At 37.5% G+C, this 22,740-nt stretch overlaps 3 protein-coding genes across 3 annotated transcripts; all 3 read left to right on the forward strand.

Moving 5' to 3' along the window:
• Positions 1–2,383: 2,383 nt before the first annotated feature.
• On the forward strand, positions 2,384–3,316 carry LOC311168984 (olfactory receptor 2A2-like; the record flags this gene model as incomplete). Its single annotated transcript, XM_084230687.1, has 1 exon — positions 2,384–3,316. The coding sequence occupies one exon, from the start codon at positions 2,384–2,386 to the stop codon at positions 3,314–3,316; it is 933 nt and encodes a 310-aa protein (XP_084086813.1).
• Positions 3,317–10,290: 6,974 nt separating this feature from the next.
• LOC311168985 (olfactory receptor 2A5-like) lies at positions 10,291–11,221 on the forward strand (the record flags this gene model as incomplete). The annotated part of the gene is given in 2 exon segments (XM_084230688.1): positions 10,291–11,054; positions 11,056–11,221. Coding segments are annotated over 2 exon segments (930 nt in total).
• Positions 11,222–19,407: 8,186 nt separating this feature from the next.
• LOC311168986 (olfactory receptor 2A5-like) lies at positions 19,408–20,340 on the forward strand (the record flags this gene model as incomplete). The annotated part of the gene is made up of 1 exon (XM_084230689.1): positions 19,408–20,340. One exon carries the CDS (start codon positions 19,408–19,410, stop codon positions 20,338–20,340), a length of 933 nt encoding a protein of 310 aa, XP_084086815.1.
• Positions 20,341–22,740: the final 2,400 nt, after the last annotated feature.

The following is a 22,740-nucleotide window of genomic DNA, read 5'->3' on the forward strand; positions in this document are numbered from 1 at the left end:
ATCTAGAGGGTAGCTAACTCAAGCTTGTAAGCACACTGGAATTTAATGTGTAAATGACAAATACATTATAATCAGTTTGTGCTTAAGCTCTGTGAAGTCACTTTCCATTAAGTATTCTGTTCTTTCCTGATATTTAATATGAAGCAGTGGCAACAATGAACTGAAAATGGTACATTTTATACCAATTTTGACTATATAGTGTAAAAACATGACAGTCAGAATAATAGAACTGAGAGCTAAAGTGGGAATCTCCATAGGAAGATGAGCTTGAGGTTATACGGCCTTGATTGGTAAATTGGGGACTCTTCCCCACTAGGTGATTCATTATAGTTACATCGTGTCTGGGATTTTGATTGTTTGCTTTTATCAGTGAGAAAAGATGATGTGGTTGAGAATGATGATGGTGATACAGGTGATGATGCAGAAAGAGGGGATATAGAATTTCATGTCTTCCAAGATAGTTTTGAAAACTTAATGGAAATATCTCATATGAGGTCTATGCCACGTTATCCAGACATTCAACAAGATTAGTGAAATTATAATTTGTAAATTTAAAATGTAAAATAATCTCTTATAGATAAATATAAAGAGAACAATAACATATTTGAATAGGGTAATCATAAGAATCTGGAGTTATAAATATATATTTTCCTTAAAATAAACTACTGTATAATATCAAAGACATATGCTGATACAAATGTTAATTTTGTAAAATAGATTTGTCTCTCCAAAAGATGTCAGTAATGATACATTAGGATTAAAAAAATCTTAAGAATCCACTATCCCTTCAACAATTTCTACACCAAATTATATATTCTCCCTGCTAAATTATATTTTTAAAAGATTTATTTATGCATACAAGAACAGGGGTACAGGCCAGAGGTGCAGAGGAAGTATGAGAGGATTCAGAGATAGAGTGGGGAGCAGAACAGGCGGACTGACTGAAATATACTACTGAGGGGAGCAGTGGCAAGACAGGAGAGGTCTGCTGCGCCATGTGGTCAGCTCCCTGACCGCCAGGGATCTAACTCATGCTGCAGAGGCCTGCGGAGAGCTTCACTGTGCTATCTTAACCCCTTGTGCCACCAGGGGGGCCCCTAGATTATATTTGAAACATTAAAACAATAATGATTGAAAATAAATTATTAAACATCTTGTTAAATATGATTGCTTTGAAAATATGATTCACCATTAAAAAGAATTAGACCTTTTAGTGCAGTAATTGTTTCCATGACCTGGGTAAGCACAAGGTTGGCACAGAATAAGTCTTTTAAGTAGCGGTAGGGAAGTGCTAAATAGTGTGGATTAATGATTTTATAATGTAGACCTGCAGAGAAAACACATGGGCCAACTAATTTATATTAATCTTGCCAATAGTGGGACAAATTAATATTATCTTGGTATTAACGATGGGAATTTCATTTACATTTACTTTATTGGGTCAAAAATTTCTACCATGAACTACCACATGGATAATCAATGAAAGATTTAAAATGGGAGCTATTTCATAAACAAATACTGTGTCCATTCAAAAATATCATGGTTCATGCAGTGAACTCCTGGGTAATTTTCTCAGATTAGAAAAGAAAATTTGATATTAGGTTATAACTTGGATCAACTTAAGGTATTTAGTAGTGAATCATGTTTATGTTAAATTTCCTGAGTTGTGCTAATGATACTGAAACTAGAGTAAATAATTGTTCTTTAAAAATAAGAGAGGGATAAATTGGCACTATTTCGGCACTTATGTGGTTTTAGGAAACACAAGATATAGATATCACATTTAAAATACATATATACAAACATCACTCATGGGAAATGATATTACAAAGCAAACATAAATGAATAGTTTGGTGACATGCATAGAGTAGAATAGTTCATAGTTTACATTTTCTTTTGAAAATCTAATTTCTTCATAATAAAATGGGAAAAAACAACAAAAAGCAAAGAAATGGGGCCTCCCTGGTGGCACAACGGTTGAGTGCTGGGTTGCGAGGCTGCCCACGGCCTCTGTGGCACCGGTTCGATCTCCGGCTGCTCCCCGGCCACCGGAGGAGGGTCCCACATGGCGCGCAGACCTCTCCTGCCGCCCGCTGCTCCCCTCAGCAGTGTACTTCGGTCCTTCTGCCTGCTCTGCTCCCCGCTCTGGCTCTGGTGGATTCTCTCACCCTCCCGCGCCTCTGACTGTACCCAGTGCTTGTATAAATAATAAATAAATAAATCTTAAAAAAAAAAGGCAAAGAAATGCTGGGAAAATAGTAAAGTGCAGATAAGCATGTATGTTTACTGTGAGCACATTTTAAGACAAATAACTCTAGTTTTTATTGCCTTCCAGCTCTGGTGATTGTACTGCATTTCAATCTCAGACAAACTGTCCACAAGGATGGGGGTGAATCAGTCTTGGTTCCCGGAATTCATCCTGGTGGGATTCCACCTCAATGTGGAGAAGGAAATTCTCCTCTTCTGTGTCTTCTCCGTGCTGTATGTCTCCAACCTGCTGGCAAATAGCATGATCTTGGGGCTCATCTGGCTGGATGTCAGACTGCACACCCCCATGTACTTCTTCCTCTCTCATCTGGCCGTCCTTGACATGTCTTATGCCACTGGCAATTTGCCCAATATATTTAAAAACCTAGTGAAACACACGAAAACAATCTCCTATGCTTCATGTGCTGCACAGTTGTTTCTGTATTTGGCTTTTGCATGTACAGAGGACATGATTTTGGTGGTGATGTCCTATGACAGGTACGTGGCCATTTGCCATCCTCTCCACTACACGGTCATCATGACCTGGAGACTGTGCTCAGTCCTGGCCATCACCTCCTGGATATGTGGCTTTTTACTGGCCTTAGGAAATCTACTTCTGTTTCTGAGAGTGCCCTTCTGTGGGTTGCAGGAGGTGAACCACATTTTCTGTGAAATCCTAGCTCTCCTCAAAGTGGCCTGTGGGGACACTTGGATTAACAAACTTTTCATCCTTTCTTGTGGAGCATTTATCCTAGTGGGACCCCTGTCCTTGATGCTGTTCTCCTACATGCGCATCGTCTTGGCCATCATGAAGATCAAGTCAAAGGAGGGCCGCAGAAAGGCCTTCTCCACCTGCTCCTCCCACCTCTGTGTGGTTGGGTTCTACTTTGGCATTGCCATGATGATTTACTTGGTCCCAGATGATGGTCACCGGGATGAGCAGAAGAAAGTACTTACACTGTTTTATGCCGTCTTTAACCCACTGTTGAACCCCCTAATCTACAGTCTGAGGAATGCTCAAATGAAGGCTGCCTTCAACAGAGCAGTGCAGAAGCAGAGGACATCATGAAGGAAGGTGGAATTGTATGCAGTTCGTAGTGCTCACATATGGACTTGCTGGTGTAATTCAACTCAAGGTGAAAGAGCATACATTGGAGAAAGAAAAGTCTCTTCAAATGGATTTGGGGAAACTGGACAGTTTCATTCCCAACAGAATGAACCTAGACCACTATCTCATACCATACAGGAAACTCAAATGGGTTAAAGACTTTGAAGGAAGATCTGAAGCCATAAAATATATAAAAGAAAATATTCATAGGCAAACATACATAGGCATTGACTTCAAGGATGTCTTTGGGGACACAACACCAAGGGCAAAAGAAATAAAAATAATTTTAACTAGGAATGGAATTTCTGGATCATGTGGTAGATCTTTTTTTTAATATCTTGTGAAACCTACATAGGTGCTGGGCAAATCTACATTCCCATCAATAGCATGCAAAGATTCCATTTTCTCAATAGTCCTGCCATCATTTGTTGTTTCTGTGTTTTTTTTTTTTAATATAGCCCATTCTCCCAGGTATATGGTGGCTTATCAATTTCCTTTTGATTATATTCCCCTTGTGCTGAGTGATGTTGAGCATTTTTTAAGGGGGCTGTGTCTTCTGTGGAAAATTGTCTTTTCAACTTTTTGCCCATCCCATGCCTAGGTACTTCATGGAAGAACACAAAGTCAGTGGTTCAAAGGGATATATGCCCTCCCCTGCTCATTCTGGCACTCTTTATTATAGCCGTGCTAGGGAAACAACCTAAATGCCATTGACTAGCAGTTTTCAAGAAGGTGTGTATGGATGTGCAGTGGGTACCTCTCAACCATCAAAGAGATGACCACTTGCCACTTGTGACAAGAAGCTGGAATTTGAGGAGGGCAATGCTGAGTAAGATAAGTCAGAAGAGAAAAGTAAATATTAGATTATTTCATTCGTATATAGAATATGGAGGAAAAATCAGAGGGAGTAACAAAAATAAGCCAACACAGACCCTAGGAATATGAGCGTAGCCATCCATGGGAGATACTGCAGGATCCAAAAAGGGTGGAGGCAGTGGATTATGATGGGGAACTCTGGGTGCTTTGATGGTGGACATGGTGCAGTTATAAGAAGAGTTGTGAAGCTGACCCTCCAAGTCATGGCAGTGTTATCATCTAAAGTTGCCTCAATAAAAAGTAACAGGATTTTTTTTAAAGATTTATTTATTTATTTATACAAGCACTGGGTACAGTCAGAAGCGCAGGAGGGTGAGAGAACTCAGCAGAGCCAGATCGGGGAGCAGAACAGGCAGAAGGACTGAAGTACACTGCTGAGGGGAGCAGCGGGCAGCAGGAGAGGTCTGCGCGCCATGTGGGACCCTCGCCCAGCAGCCGGGGATTGAACCGGTGCTGCAGAGGCTGCGGGCAGCTTTGCAACCCAGCGCTCAACAGCTGAGCCACCGGGGAGGCCCAGTAACAGGATTTTTTAAAATGTTAACACACTGACAGTAAAGAGGGAAAGAAACTGTGTGAAATGCTGCATGTATCGCTCTGTAGCCTTCCGTTCACAGTGTAAACAGGTATCAAATCATTACATTGTGCACCTCAAATATATAAGTATTATTATGTGTCAGTAATACCTAAATAAAGCTGAGAGGAAATTAATATGGCACTTGAAAACATTTACTGATCAATTTGAAAGAAGTATCTCATGTGGAAAATATATGTTTTATGGTATTTAAAGTAGCTGTAGTCTCTAGAACTAAAAAACGAAAAACTAGTCCTGTTTTATATTTTTTGTAAAAAAAATCATAAATCTGTTTCTTGATCAATAGGGTTTTGCTTTTACATCTGCATCCGATCTGTTAAAATATCCCATAGCTGTAGACTTAGGGTATTCCCCACTCATGTAATGGCAGGATAAATGTGATTAAAAATTAGTATTTTAGATTTAAAGAAAATTATGGACCTGTCAGTTACTTTCAAAAGTTCTCAAGAGGTCCATTATCACAGATGAAGCAATATTAACTTCATATACTCAAAATCCATTCTGCATATCACTGAAATTATAATTATTATTTAAAATATATAGTCCTAATCAAGCCATTGAAGTATTTCCTAAACATTTTAAGGGCTCATGAGTAGCTGTTTGTATATTGCAATCCTTGCTATTTCCATCTATTAGCCCTGCTTCTTCTTCCATCATGGATCACCTTGGAGAGAGAGACTCTTTATCAGGTTTGCCTTAGCAGCTTCCATGGGAACCTTCTCTAACCTTCTACAAGTCACAGCCTCATAATATCCATGAGGTTCATAAAGAGGCATGTATTTAGAACAGCAATAATTTTAAAGATTTGTATACTCTAATTTGTGACGTCTCTCTAGGGTTTATAACCCTTGAGATTTTTGAAAGTCTCTGTGGACCATGTGTGATGTTAATATGTGATTTGACTTTTGCCTAGAATGTTCCTCAAGGGAAAAGCATAGAGACTCTTTGCTCACCTCCAGGGAGAGGAGACAGGGATGTTTTTCTCTTACTTTATGAAGAAGAAGGTAGAAAGAATCATGTCATGTCAAATTTTCCTTCTGGGAATTGTAATTTTTAGTTGATTCTAAATAAACTTTACTCCTTGAGGTATAATTTAGAACTCTATGATATGTAGAAAAACCATCATCAATTGTAGCAAATGCTCCTCAACTGAGATTTCTCCTCAGATCCCTGCCGCAAGGACATAGAACACGTCCTTTCTTTGCCTCCGAAGTTTCTTCTCTTGGTGAAAGGAGATTCCTGAGGAGTATCCAGTGCTGACATCTTGTTTTATTGTATTTTTTATTGAGGTAATACTGTTTTACTCCACTGTTTGTGATTTAGAGGTGCCATCTCCTAATGTAAAATAGATATATTTGCATATGAGATGATTTTCAATCTAGTGAGATGAAGTAGAGCCAGGTGGCTGCAGAAACCAACATGCCTTTGTAGAGGGAGACACATACAGATCTCCCCTGACTAGACTGTGTACAGATAAATGGAATAAATGCCCAGATTTCACCCCTAACCCAGCTCTGTACACTTCTGTCCCCTGAAATATTTGTGTCATGGTGGGGGAGTGTTTCCAATATTTTTGCAGTTTTCTCATCATCTTCCAGTGTGGTTGAGGGTTGGTCATTCAAATAATTGCAGTGTATTGTTGGTGAAGGAACCGAGAAGGATGAGAAGCCTCATGTGCAAGCATTTCCTCTGGAGAAGGCTCTGAAATGGCCAAAGGAATCCAAGAACCTTGTAGTGCCTACCCCAGATCATATGTTACTAGAGAAACCTTATACTAGAAAGGAAAATTCTGTTAACCGTAACAGGGAAATCTCCTTATAGAAACAGTGTAAGAGGTAAGATTGTCACATAGTTATTTCTTTTGAAACTATACCCTTAGTTGATGCCTCCCTTCAGCTGATATTTTGAAAATATTGAAAAGTGGCTTTGCATTTGCCTTCAAGAGTGCTGATAGGTTATTGTTTTACTTTCCAACTAAGGAATTTATCCAAAGCAATTTCCCAGAAACTTCTTCATAGCATCTCTTCAAAGCAGGTGTAAGACATTAGTTCATTTTTTGTTGCCATTTTCTCCTCAGATATAATATAGTCAAAATCCTCAAACATATTTAGTTATATCCTAAAGAAATGTCATATTTGAATTACTGTATTAGTCATCATTTTCTGAAAGAAAGAGTTATTCAATGATTAAATTCTAATTGTAAACTATTTTGCTAGTAAACTATAATTCACACCCATAAACAATGGATAGAAACTGGTGATAGAAGATATTTATGGAGCATGTGCCTGTAGAGAATCTTAAATTCATTAAAGTGGAATAATTTTAGGAGCTTGTAAGGTCAGGTGTGCTGTGTTGCTATCTCTGCCATGTTATGATGGGAGATATTTAAAATCTTGTGGACACTGAAATACCAACGTGACTCTATCCATAGGTGTCTGTATTTGTATGTGCATATCTGTATTTATATTTAGAATTTATTATTCACCCAGTAGCACATGCTCCTTAAGTGCCTTGTTTAATCTAGAACCTCAGTGGCTGTCATAGAGACATAACATCCATCACAGGACCTCTATAGCCACTCAGAGGAGTCATCTTAGTTCAAAGAATGTACCTGAAAACCTATGAATGAATCTATACCTGTCATCTCTTCAAGGGATTGACTTCTTATTATTTGGGAATTTGTAGCTCTGTAGAACTCGTATTGGTCCTTTGGGTAAAAGTTATATCTGATATGCAACATTTTGTATTTTAGAGCTGTGGTGTTGAAAGTATAGACTATTCTTTAGCGTGTAACAACTGTATGTGCAATGAGGTCTCCCTGGAATGTTTGCTGTCACCCTTACATCATCCTAGGTGTTATTCACCTGGGATGAACAGAAATAACTCTGGGGCCACAAACTGGAATTGAGGAAAAAATAATAGATTTTATGCAAAGTGAAAATTGATGTCTTTTGGTCTTCATTTATGTGTGAAAGTGTGTCTATGAGGAAATCCTGAATAGTGGGGTAGGAACCGCCACTTCTACAAGAATCATGTGGAAATAGGCAGTAAAAAGTACAGGAATCACTCCATAAAGTTGTACTCAGCTCCTTTTATCTAGAGGGTAACTAACTCAAGCTTGTTAGCACACAGAGATTTGATGTGTAAAGAGGAACTACTTACATTATAATCAGTGTATACCTAACCTTTGTGAAGTCACTTTCCATTAAGTATTGTTCTTTCTTTGTATTTGACAGGAAGCAGTGGTAACAATGAACTGAAAGTGGTACATTTTAAACCAACTTTGACTAAATAATGTTAAAACATGGCAGTCAGGGGCCTTCCCTGGTGGCGCAGCAGTTGAGCGCTGGGCTTTGAGGCTGCCCGCAGCCTGTGCAATGCGGGTTCATTCCCAGGCCACAGGCGAGGGTCCCACAAAAACAAACAAACAAACAAACAACAACAACAACAAAAAAAACATGGCAGTCAGAATAATAGAACAGAGAGGCTGAAGTGGGAAGCTCCATAGGAAGATGAGCTTCAGGTTATACAGCCAGATTGGTAAATTGATTGGTAAATTGGAGACTCTTTCTTACGAGGTGATACATTATAGTTACATCGTGTCTGGGATTTTGCTAGTTTGCTTTTATCAAGTGAGAAACCATGATGTGATTGAGAATGATGAGGTGATGGAGGTGGTGATGGAGCAAGAAGGAATATAGAAAGAAAATAATACAAAGAATTGACTGAAATATACTGTCTGGGAATTTACTTTAATAATAAAAGTTACACAAAAATACATTACATTTAATCACTTGCTTTATATGGCATACTATCAAGGTGGAAGGGAATATACTAACTCAGCAAAAAGTTTGTATGAAAATGAACAGTATGCACCACTTAAAACACAGGTCAGGGAAAATAATATAAAAAATGTACATGTGATTCTAAAGGTAACAAATAAAATGATACTAAAACAAATAAAATAATCATAAAATTTTACTTATGTATATTATGAAAATATCAGTATACAGCATAGACTGAACACTTGACAATTGTCTCCATCAGTCATAGGGAAATCATTTATACACAGTAAATTGTATGATATGTCTGTATCGGTTTTTGTTGAATTTTATGTTTTCCAAGATATTTTTGAAACCCAACATTAAAATCTCATATGAGGTATGTGCCACTTTATGCACACACTGAACAAGATCAGTGAAATGATCATGTATAAATTTAAAATGTAAAAGAATCTCTTATATGTAAATATAAGGAGTACAATAGCACATTTAAAGAAGATAATTTATAAGAAGCTGGAATATAAATGAACATGTGCCTTAAGGTAAACTAATGTATAATATTAAAACATAGGCTGATACTAATGTTAATTTGGTAACATTAATTTCCAAGTGTTAATTTTGGTTAATGTTAATTCAGTAAATTAGATTTGTCTCTCCAAAAGATGGGGTATAGATGCAGTAGGATTAAAGAATCTTAAGAATCAACTATCCCTTTAAAAATCTGTACACCCAATTATATATTCTCTCTATTAAATGATGATATTTGAACAATGATAATGATCTTGATAAAATATACATAATTAAACTTCTTGGTATGTGTGATAATTGCTTTGAAAATATGATTCACCATTAAAAAAAATTAGACCATTTGATGGGGTAACTAATTCCATGGTGACTTGGGTGAGGACAAGGTTGAAAGAAACAAATTTTTAAGGTAGATACAGGAAAGTAATGATACTAAATAGTGTGGATAAATGATTTTGTAATGTAGATCTGTGGAGAAAAACATCAGTTGACTAATCCATATTATCCTTGAGAACCGCTGGACAAAGTTACATTATCTTAGTGTTCATGAAGGGAACTAAAGTCACATTTATTTTATTGAGTACAACATGGATAATCAATGGCAAACATAAATGGGAGCTATTGTATAAAAAAAGGTTGTGAACCATTCAGTATTATCATGGTTCAGGGCTAATGTGATGTGAGATTATAAAATGGGCAAAGGGTAACAAACTAATATTTTTACCATAGTGAATTGTGTTGATATTACAATTTATGTAATCATACTGAGAATTAAATAGTGAATAGAATTGTTTTTCAAAAACCAAGAGGGATAAACTGTCATTATTTCAGCAGTTATGTGGTTCAATAAATATAAGATATATGTGTATACAAACACAGATACACTTATGGGAAAAGAAATGAAAAAAGAAATGTTAATAAATAATACGGTGAAATGCATTAATGCAATGTTTGTAGTTCTTAATTTTTATCTGAAAAACTAATCACATCATAATAAAATGGAAAAAAACACCAAAAATCAAAGAAAAACTGGGGAATTAGTCAAATATAGATAATCCTGTATGCTTTCTGTGAGCTTATTTCAAGATAAATAATGCCACCTTTACCTCCAGCTCTGGCTTTTCTATCAAGTTTCAGTCTTGGACGAACTATCATTAAGGATGGGGGACAACCAGTCAGGGGACCCAGAACTCATCCTGGTGAGATTCCCACTCAGTGCAGACATGGAAGTGCTTCTCTGCTGTGTCTTCTCCCTGTTGTATGTCTCCAACCTGCTGGCAAATGGCATGATCTTGGGGCTCATCTGGCTGGACGTTAGGCTGCACACCCCCATGTACTTCTTCCTCTCTCACCTGGCCATCATTGACATCTCCTATGCCTCCAGCAATTTGCCCAAATTACTGGAAAACCTAGTGAAACACAAAAAAATGATCTCCTATGTTTCTTGTGCTGCACAATTGTTTTTTTATTTGGGTTTTGCCTGCACAGAGTGCCTGATTTTGGTGGTGATGTCCTATGACAGGTACGTGGCCATCTGCCATCCTCTCCACTATACGGTGATCATGACCTGGAGACTGTGCACGGTGCTGGCCATCACTTCCTGGGCTTGTGGTTTTTCTGTTGCCTTAGGAGATCTGATTCTCTTTTTGAGAGTGCCCTACTGTGGATTCCCAGAGGTGAACCACATCTTCTGTGAAATAATAGCTGTCCTCAAAGTGGCCTGTGGGGACACCTGGATCAACAAATTTTTTATCCTTTCTTGTGGTGCTTTTATCTTAGTGGGGCCCCTTTCCTTGATGCTGGTCTCCTACATGCGCATCGTCTTGACCATCCTGAAGATCAAGTCTAAGGAGGGCCGCAGAAAGGCCTTCTCCACCTGCTCCTCCCACCTCTGTGTGGTTGGGTTCTACTTTGGCATTGCCATGTATTTACATGGTCCCCGATGATGGTCACTGGGATGAGCAGAAAAAAGTTCTCACCCTGTTTTATATCTTCTTCAACCCATTGTTGAACCCCCTCATCTACAGTCTGAGGAATGCTCAAATGAAGGCTGCATTCAACAGAGCCGTGCAGAAGCAGAGGACATCATGAAGGAAGGTGGAATTGTATGCAGTTGGTAGTGCTCACATATGGACTTGCTGGTATAATGCAACTCAAGATGAAAGAGAAAGAAAAGTCTCTTCAGTGGTGTTGGGGAATATAGACAGTTTCATTCCCAGCAGATTGAACCTTTACCACTATCTCATACCATAAGGAAACTCAAATGGGTTAAAAACTTTGAAGGAAGAAAGAAAAAAAAAAAACTTTGAAGGAAGATCTGAAGCCATAAAATATATAAAAGAAAACATACATAGGCAAACGTGCATAGGCATTGACTTCAAGGATGTCTTTGGGGACACAACACCAAGGGCAAAAGAAATAAAAATAATTTTAACTAGGAGCAAAATTTCTGGATCATGTGGTAGATCTATTTTTAGTATCTTGTGAAACCTACATACTCTCTTCCATAGGTGCTCGACCGATCTACATTCCCACCAACAGTGTACAAAGATCCCATTTTCTCAACAGTCCTGCCAACATTTGTTGTTTCTGTGTTTTTGAATATATGCCATTCACACAGGTATAATTGGCTTATCATTGTCCTTTTGATTGTATTCCCCTTGCGCTGAGTGATGTTGAGCATTTTCTAAGGTGGCTTTTGTCACTTGTGTCTTCTGTGGAAAATTGTCTTTGCATCTTTTTTCCCATCCCATGCCTAGGTACTTTGTGGACACAAAATCATTGTTTCAAAGGGATATATGCCCTCCCCTGCTCATTAGAGCCCTCCTTATTCAAGCCGTGCTATGGAAAGAATTTAAATGCCCATTGACTGAGCAGTTTTAAAGAAAATGTGTATAGATGTGCATTGGGTACCACTCAGCTATCAAAGCAGATGACCACTTGCCACTTGTGACAAGAGGATGAAATTGGGTAATGCTGAGTAAGATAAGTCAGAAGGGAAAGGAAAATACTAGATGATGTCACTCAGATGTAGAATATGGAGGGAAAATAGAGGGAGTAACAAAAATAAGCCGAAACAGACGCTAGGAATCTGAGCATAGAATTGAGGCCATCAGAGGGAGATAGTTGAGGATGCAAAAAGGTTGGGAGGCAGTAAATTATGATGGAGGTTTGTGTGTGCTTTGATGGTGCACATGGTGCAGTAACATGAAGAGGTATGAACCTGAACCTCCAAGTCATGGCAGTGTTATCAACCAAAGTTGCTTCAGTAAAAAGTAATAGGATTTTTAAAAATGTCAACATGCTGGCAGTAAAAAGGGAAACAATCCATGTGAAATGTTGGATGTGTCACTCTTTGGCCATCATTTCACAGTGTAAACAGGTATCAAATCATTTCATTGTGCACCTCAAATATATAAACATTGTTACGTGTCCATAATACCTAAATAAAGCTGAAAGAGAGGAAATTAAAATGGCACTTGAAAACATTTACTGATCCATTTGAAGGAAGTATCTCATATGGATAATATATTTTTATGGTGTTTAAAATAGCTGTAGTCTCTAGGACAAAAAAGTGAAAAACTAGTCCTGTTTTATATTTTTGTAAAAAAAAAATCAGGAAACTGTATCTTGGACAATAGGTTTTTGCTTTCACATTTGCATCCAATCTGTTAATATATCCCACAGCTGTAGACTTAGTCATTCCAGACTCATCTAATGGCAGGATAAATGTGATTAAAAATTAGTATTTTAGATTTAAAGAAAATTTTTGACCTCCCAGTCACCTTCAAAAGTTCTCAAGAGGTCCGTTATCACAGATGAAGCAATATTAACTCCATATACTCAAAATCCTTTCTGAATATCACTGAAATTATAATGATTAATTAAAAATATATAGTTCATATCAAGCAATGAAGAATTTTAGAAAACAATTTAAGGCCCATAAGTAGCTGTTTATGGATATTTCTGTCCTTGCTATTTGTGTCTATCAGCCCTGCTTTGGTGATGGATCACCTTGGATGAGAGACTCTTTATCAGGTTTGCCATAGCAGCTTCCATGGAAAACTTCTCTAACCTTCTATAAATCACAGCCTCATAATATCTATGGGATTCATGAAGCAGCGTGAATTTAGAACAGAAATAATTTTAAAGTTTTGTACACTCTAATTTGTGACAATCCTCTAGGGTTCATAACCCTTGAGATATTTGAAAGTCTGTGTGGCCGCAGTACAATGTCAATATGTGATTTGACTTTTGCCTAGAATATTCCTCAAGGGAAACACATAGAGAATCTTTACTCAGAGGAGATGGGGATATTTTCTCCCACTTCAGGAAGAAGAAGGTAGAAAGATACCCTGTCAAATTTTCCTTCTGGGAATTGTAGTTTTCAGTTGATTCTAAATAAATCTTTACTCCTAGAGGTATAATTTAGAACTCCATGATATGTAGAAAAAATATCAATTGTAGCAAATGCTCCTCGACTGATATTTCTCCTCAAATCCTTACCACTGGGTCTTAGAAAACATCCTTTGCCTCTGAAGAGTCTTCTCTTGGTGAAAGGAGATTCCTGAGGAGTATCAAGCGCTCACATCTTGTTTTATTGTATTTTTCAATTAAGGTAATGTTGTGTTACTCCACTGTATGTGATTCAGAAGTGCCATCTCCTAATGTAAAATAAATTTATTTGCTCCTGAGATGATTTTCAATCTAGGGAGCTGAAGTGGAGCCGGTTGTTTGCAGAAACCAACATGCCTTGCCGAGGGAATCACATTCCTGATGACACACGCTGATCTCTTTTGAGAGAGTAGGTGCAAGTCTATGTAGAGATTCCTAGAGATCACCCTTACCCAATCTTTATAAACTTCTGTCCCCTGACGTGTTTCTGTATTGGTGGTGGGGCGGGCAATTTTCTGATATTTTGGCAGTTTTCTTGTCATCACCTGCTAGTGTGGTTGACAATTGGTCATTCATATTATCCCAAGGTGCTGTTTACAAAAGAATCTAGAAGGATGAGAATCCTCATATGAAAACATTTTCTCTGGATATGGCTCTGAAGTGGCCAAAGGAATCAAAGAACCTTATAGTGCCTCACCCAGATGAGATACCGGTAGAGTAACCTCAGTTATTAGGAAAATTAGTCACTAACAGGGAAGTCTTCTCCTTGCGGAAGCAGTGTAGAGGTAAGTTTGTCTCATAGTTATTCTTTTTTTTTTTTTTAAGATTTATTTATTTATATAAGCACTGGGTACAGTCAGGAGCATGGGAGCGTGAGAGAATTCACCAGAGCCAGAGCAGGGAACAGAACAGGCAGACTGACCAAATATGCTGTTGAGGGGAGCAGCGGGCGTGGCAGGAGAGGTCTGCGCGCCAGGTGGGACCCTCACTGGCAGCCTGGGATTGAACAAGTGCTGCAGATGCTGCGGGCAGCTTCGCAGCCCAGCGCTCAACCGCTGGGCCACCAGGGGAGGCCCACTCTCATAGTTATTCTTATTGACACTTCCCTAGTCTATACCAGATCTTAATTATTAGATGTAGAAATTACTGATGTTTATAAAATTGTCTTGCAACTATACAGGATAGAGCGAGTGCTGATACTGCTGCTTAGAGCTGGACACTCCCTGCTCCAGTTCCCTCCCCGCAGGGAAGAATGGCACTCAGTGACCTGCAAATCTCCCTTTCTGAGTGGCTATTATTGTAGGGATTCTGTTGGGAGGGGATGTCTTTTTTAGTGAATTGTCTTCACTATTTCTAAACTGCATTATTAAAAGATGACAGTTTGTCAGACATTTTAAACTAATCTTAAAAATGTAAATATTCCCTTTTGCTTTATAATGTAGTTTCTGTAGTTGTAGAAAAACTTAATGTTATAAATTTAACACACATTTATGTAAAAATGTGATCATATTTGTTTAAGTTAGGACTGTCTCCCATTTTTTCTCACATTTTTCTGTGGCGCCTATGTCCTCTCACTTGATGCCTCCCTTAAGCTAATATTTTGACAACATTCAAAAGTGTATTGGCATGTGCCTTCAAGGGTGCTGATAGGTTATTGTTTTACTTTTCAACTAAGGAATTTATCACCAAAGCAATTTCCCTGCAACTCTCTCATAGCATCACTTCAAAGCAAGCGTAAGGCATTAGTTCATTTTTTGTTGCTGTTTCCTCCTCAGATATAATATGGCCCAAATCCTCAACCACATTTTAGCAATATCCCAAAGAAATGCCATATTTAAATTACTGTATTACTCAGCTTTTTTTTTTAAAAGAAAGCAGCATTTAATTATTAAATTCTATTGTGAACTATTTTCCTAATAAATTATAGTTCACACCTTGGAAAAACATAGAAACTAATGATAGAATATATTTATGGGGCGTGAGCCTGGAGAGAAACTCCAGTTCATAAAAGTGAAATAGATTTAGGAGCGTGTAAGTTCAGGTGTGCTGTGTTGCTATCTCTGCTGGGTTATGATGGAAGATATTTGACAATCTTGTGGACACTGTGAATGCCAAAGTGACATCTATCCATAATCTATCTGTATATATGTGTATATATTTATATTTAGAATATATTATCATGCATTAGCACATGTGCCTCAAGTGCCTGGTTTCACCTAGAACCTCAGTGACTGTCGTAGAGAGAAAGCATCCATCAGAGACCTCTATAACCATTCAAAGGAGTCATCTCAGTTCAAAGAATGGATCTTTGTGTTTTATTTTACCCTGGGGATTACATGGATCTTTATAGTGAGCTTGTAAGTTCTTTGACTCTGTTTGTTGTCCATCTTATTCATTTAATTCCTGCCTGGCCGGCCTCCTCATGCTTATCTATTCTAGGGAGAGTAGAAAAAGACCCTCTTGGTGACAGGAAGCTGGGAGAGCATGGAGCTGGTTATGAGTGATTATGTGAGGATGTCCTGGTGTGTATTACCCCCAGGCTCATCATGTCATAATCATTTAATATGTGACAAGTTTTTATAAGTCAGTTTTCCTAATATTAAAGAGAAATATTAACCATTTTAAAAGTTAAAATGTTAAAGGAAAATATTAAAAATAGTAAAGTCTTAATGGTATTTGGAAAGGAAGAAGCAGACTGTCACCTTCTTTTCTGTGGTGTCGGTGGACATACAGGGACAACCCAGGGAGGAGCCTTCAGTGTCCTGCCCACTGAGCACCCCCTTTGGGCTCACACAGTGAGACCAGTGACTCTGCACAGTGTGACCACACTTGTATTTTGAAGGACCCTTATGCATTTTCAAGCCAGAGGAATTACATTTACTGAACCTGATACTTTCACAGGGATATACAATAATTTCCAGAATATTTATTTTCAAATTACCTTTTTTTTAAAGATTTATTTATTTATTTATATAAGAACCAGCGTACAGGCCAGATGCACAGGAGGGTGAGAGGATTCACCAGAGACAGTGTGGAGAACAGAACAGGCAGATTGACGAAATACACTGCTGAGGGGAGCAGCAGGTGAGACAGGAGAGGTCTGCTCGCCATGTGGGACCCTCGCTATCCAGCTGGCTGGGATCAAACCGGTGCTGCAGAGGCTGTAGACAGCTTCACAGCGCTGCGCTCAACCACCTGCGCCACCAGGGGAGGCCCTATTTTCAAATTACTTTTATAAGCAGAAAAGAATCTCAAGACCTATGAATTAATCTATATTTGTCATCACTTTAAGGGACTGACCTCCTATTATCTTGGAATTTATAGCTCTGTAAATCTTGTATTGGCCTTGTGGGTAATAGTCATGTCAGAAACAACATTGTATCTTAGAGCTGTGGTGTTGAATGTATATAATGCTCAGTAGTTGTAACAACTGTATGTGCAAAGTCATCCCCCAGGAATTTTTGGTGTAGTCCTTACCTCATCCTTGGTGTTATTCACCTGGGAAACAGAAATAATTCTGGGTCCACACAGTGAAATTATAGAAAAAAACAATAGATTTGATGCAAAGTGAGTATTTGTATCTTTTGGTCTTCATTCACGTGTGAAAGTGTGTCTATGAGGAAATCCTGAGTGGGGTAGGGATTATCATTTGTACAGGAATCTTATGAAATGGACAGTAAGAAATAAAGGTTATCACTCTGTAAAGTTGTACTCAGCTCCTTTAATCTAGAGGGTAGCTAACTCAAGCTTATAAGCACACTGGAATTTAATGTGTAAATGACAAATACTTACATTATAATCAGTTTATACTTAAGCTCTGTGAAGTCACTTTCCATTAAGTATTCTATTCTTTCTTGATACTTAATATGAAGCAGTGGCAACAATGAACTGAAAATGGTACATTTTATACCAATTTTGACTATATAGTGTAAAAACATGGCAGTCAGACTAATAGAACTGAGAACTAAAGTGGGAAGCTCCATAGGAAGATGAGCTTGAGGTTATAAGGCCTTGATTGGTAAATTGGGGACTCTTCCCCACTAGGTGATTCATTATAGTTACATTGTGTCTGGGATTTTGATTGTTTGCTTTTATCAGTGAGAAAAGATGATGTGGTTGAGAATGATGATGGTGATACAGGTGATGATGCAGAAGGAGGGGATATGGAAAGACAAATAATACATAGAGTTGACTGAGACATACCATCTGGGAATTTAATACTAAAAGTCACACAAAAATAAATTCATTAAATTTAGTCACTTTTGATTATATATATGGCATTCAACCAAGGTAGAAGGTAATGTACTAACTCAAGAAAAAGTTAGTAAATAAATGAACCATATGCACCAATTGAAACATAGGAAAAATAATTAATATGAAAAATGTACATATGATTCTAAATGTAATAAATAAAATTTTATTAATATATGTATGAAAATATCAGTACAACATAGAATGAACTCTGTATGTATAATTATTGACAATTCTCACCATCAGTCATAGGGAAGTCATTTATATACAGTATATTTGTATTATATAATATTATCTGTATAGGTTTTTGTTGAATTTTATGTTTTACAAGATATTTTTGAAAACTCAATGTCAAAATCTCATATGAGGTATGTGCCACTTTATCCACAATGAACAAGATTAGTAAAGTCATAATGTGTAAATTTAGAATGTAATCTCTATACATAAATATAAAGAGAACAATATGATTATAAAGAAGATAATTCATAAGAATCTGGGCATTTACTAAAAAATAACCTACCTATGATATCAAAGACATAAGTTGATACTAATGTTAATTTGGTAACATTAGTTTCCAAATGTTAATTTTGGTTAATGTTAATTTATGAAATTAGATTTGTCTCTCCAAAAGATACTGTAATATTGCAATAGGATTAAAGAATCTTAAGAATAGACTATCCCTTTAAAAATCTGTACACCAAATTATATATTCTCCCTATTAAATGATGATATTTGAGTAATGATTAACAATCTTGATAAAAATATATGTGATTAAACTTCTTGTTAAGTGTGATAATTGAAAATTAGAAAATAATCTTTGCTGTATCCAATAAAATAAATATGACTTTATTTGACTTCATTAACACAAAGATAATATTACATTGTCCACTGTTCTCAAAGTAAATATGGATTAGTCTACCAATGTTTTTCCCCACAGATCTACATTACAAAATCATTTATCCACACTATTTAGTATCAATATTTTCCCTCTTCTACTTTAAAAATTTGTTCACTGCCAACTTTGTAACAACCCAATTCAGCATGGAATCAGTTACCCAAAAGGTCTAATTCTTTTTAATGGTGAATCTTATTGTATGAAACAAAGACTGTACCATTCAAAATTATCATAGATCAGGGCTAATTATCTGAGATGAGAAAACAAATAAAATGTGACAGGAGGTTATAACTTGGAGCAAAGAGTAACAAAGTGATATGAATCATGTTTATATTACAATTTGGGTAATTGTACTCAGAATAGAATAGTGAGTAGAATTGTTCTAGAAAAAACAAAAGAGGGATAAATTGAAATTATTTCAGCACTTACATGATTCAATAAGATTTAAGATATATGTGTATACAAACACAAACATAATCATGGGAAAAGATATGAAAAAAGAAAGTAATAAATAATAAAGTGAAATACATTGCTGCAATTGCTTATAGTTCTTATAGTTCTTCTTATAGTTCTTATCTGTAAGACTAATCACATCATAATAAAATGGAAAAAACAAAGGAACACTGGGAAAATAAGTAAAGACATTTTGAGCATTTTTCAAGATAAATAACTGTACATTGACCTGAAGCTCTGGCTTTTCTGTCACATTTCAGACTGGAACCAACCATCATTGAGGATGGGGGACAACCAGTCATGGTTCCCAGAACTCATCCTGGTGGGATTCCAGCTCAGTGCAGACATGGAAGTGCTTCTCTTCTGTGTCTTCTCCCTGCTGTATGTCTCTAACCTGCTGGCAAATGGCATGATCTTGGGGCTCATCTGGCTGGATGTCAGACTGCACACCCCCATGTACTTCTTCCTCTTTCATCTGGCTGTCATTGACATATGCTATGCCTCCAGCAATTTGCCCAAATTAATGGAAAACCTAGTGAAACACAAAAAAACAATCTCCTATGCTTCATGTGCTGCACAGTTGTTTTTGTATTTGGCTTTTGTTTGTACAGAGGCCATGATTTTGGTGGTGATGTCCTATGACAGGTACGTGGCCATCTGCCATCCTCTCCACTATATGGTGATCATGACCTGGAGACTGTGTAAGGTGCTGGCCATCACCTCCTGGGCTTGTGGTTTTTCTCTTGCCTTAGGAGATCTGATTGTCTTTCTGAGATTGCCCTACTGTGGGTCCCAAGAGGTGAATTTCATCTTCTGTGAAGTCCAAGCTGTCATCAAAATGGCCTGTGGGGACAGTTGGTTCAACAAACTTTATATCCTTTCTTCTGCTGCATTCATCATAACAGGGCCCTTTTTCTTGATGCTGGTCTCCTACATGCGCATCGTCTTGGCCATCCTGAAGATCAAGTCCAAGGAAGGCCGCAAAAAGGCTTTCTCCACCTGTTCCTCCCACCTCTGTGTGGTTGGGTTCTACTTTGGCATTGCCATGATAATGTACTTGGTCCCAGACAATGGGACCAAGAATGAGCAGAAGAAAATCCTTTCCCTATTTTATGACCTCTTCAACCCATTGCTGAACCCCCTGATCTACAGTCTGAGGAACGCTCAAGTGAAGGCTGCCTTCTACAGAGTAGTGCAGAAACAAAGGATATCATGAAGAAGGGTGGAATTTTATGCAGTTGGTAGTGTTCACATATGATTTGCTGGTATAATGAAACTCAAGATCAAAGAGCATACAATGGAGAAAATAATTCTCGTCACCAGTGGTGTTGGGGACTGGAACAGTTTCATTTCCAACAAAATGAACCATGACCACTATCTCAAACAAAAATTCAAAATTGATTGAAGACTTTGAAAGAAGTCCTGAAGCCATAAACTATATAGAAGAAAACATTCACAGATAAACGTTCCATGACATTGGTTTCAAGAATGTCTTTGGGGACTCAATACCTATACCAAGGAAATAAAATTAATTTCACTAAGACTGGAATTACCAGAACATATGGTAGATCTATTTTTATTTATTTTGGGAACCTCTGTACTGTTTTCTGGTACAGAGGTTTTGGACCTGGACCATCTATTTTCCCAACAACAGTGTACAAAGATTCCATTTTCTCCATAGTCTTGCCAACATTTATTGTTTCAGATTTTTTTTTAAATATAGGCCATTCTCACAGTGTAAGGGGGCTTATCGTTGTCCTTTTGATTGTATTTCCCTTGTGATGAGTGATGTTGAGCTTTAAGATGGCTGTTTGTCACCCATAGATCTTCCTGGAAAATTGTCTGTCTTGCTCTTTGCCCATCCCATGGCTAGGTACCTCACTGAAGGACCCAAAATCAGTGATTCAAAGAAATATATGCCTGCCCCTGCTCATTATAGCCCTCTTTATTCTAGCCATGCTATGGAACAACCTAAATTCCCACTGACCGTGCATCTTTTACGAAGATGCGTATGGATGTGCAGTGGGTACCACTTAGCTATCAAAGGAGATGAACACTTGTCACTTGTGACAAGAGGATGGAACTGGGGGAGGGTGATGCTGAGTAAGATAAGTCAGAAGGGAAAAGAAAATACTAGATGATTTCATTCAGATGTAGAATATGAAAGAAAAATTAGAGGGAGTAACAAAAATAAGTCAAAACAGACTCTAGGAATCTGAGCGTAGAATTGAGGCCACCAGAGGGAGATAGTGGAGGATGCAAAAAGGGGGGAGGCAGTGGATTATGATGAAGGATTGTGGGTGCTTTGATCGTGCACATGAAGAGGAAGAACCTGAACCTCCAAGTCATGGCAGTGTTATCAACCAAAGTTGCCTCAATAAAAAGTAATAGGATTTTTTAAAATGTCAATATGCTGGCAGTAAAGAGGGAAAGAAAGTATGTGAAATGCTGGATGTGTCACTCTGCGGCCATCATTTCACAGTGTAAACAGGCATCAAGTCATTACATTGTGCACCTCAAATATATAAACATATTAAGTATCAATAACCTAAGTAAAGCTGAGAGAAAATTAAAATGGCACTTGAAAACATTTACTGATCCATTGAAAACAAATATCCCATCTTGGTAATATATGTATTAGGGTATTTAAATTAGCTGTCATCTCTAAGGGGAAAAAAAGTGAAAAATTAGTCCTCTTTTAAAATCATGAATGTGTATCTTGAAAAATAGGTTTTTGCTTTTACATCTGCAACCAATCTGTTAAAATATCCCATAGCTGCAGACTTAGGGAATCCCCACTCATCCCAAAGGCAGGATAAATGTGATTAAAAATTAATATTTTAGATTTAAAGAAAGTTATTGACCTCCCACTCACTTTCAAATTTATCAAGAGGTCCATTAAAACAGGGGAAGCAATATTAAGTGCATATACTCAAAATCCATTCTGGATATCACTGAAATTATGATTATTTAAAAATATATAGTCCATATCAAGCAATGAAGACTTTTATACATTTTGAGTGTTTGTAAGTAGCTATTTATGGATAATTCGGTCCTTGCTATTTGTGTCTATTATCCCTGCTTCCATGATGGATCACCTTGGCTGAGGGACTCATTCTTTATCAGGTTTGCCATAGCAGCTTCCATGGAAATTTCCTCTAGTGTTCTAGAAGTCAGAGCCTCAATATATCTATGGGATTCATAAAGCAGCATTAATTTAGAACAGAAATAATTTTAAAGATTTGTACACTCCAATTTGTGACATCTCTCTAGGGTGCATAACCCTTGAGACCACGAAAGTCTGTGTGGACACAGTGTGATGTCAATATGTGATTTGACTTTTGTCTAGAATATCCCCCAGGGAAAAGCCCTGAGCATCTTTCCTCTCTTCCACAGAAGAGGAGACAGGGATGATTTCTCCCAGTTTAGGGAGAAGGTAGAAAGAATCATGTCAAATTTTCCTTCTGGGAATTGTGTATTTTTGTTGATTCTAAATAAATCTTTACTCCTAGCGGTATAATTTAGAGCTCCGTGATATGTAGAAAAAACATCATCAATGTAGCAAATGCTCTTCAACTGAGATTTCTCCTCAGATCCCTTGTCACAGGGTCATAGA

Source organism: Talpa europaea, assembly GCF_964194135.1.
Source record: "Talpa europaea genome assembly, chromosome: 3".
NCBI lineage: Eukaryota > Metazoa > Chordata > Mammalia > Eulipotyphla > Talpidae > Talpa > Talpa europaea.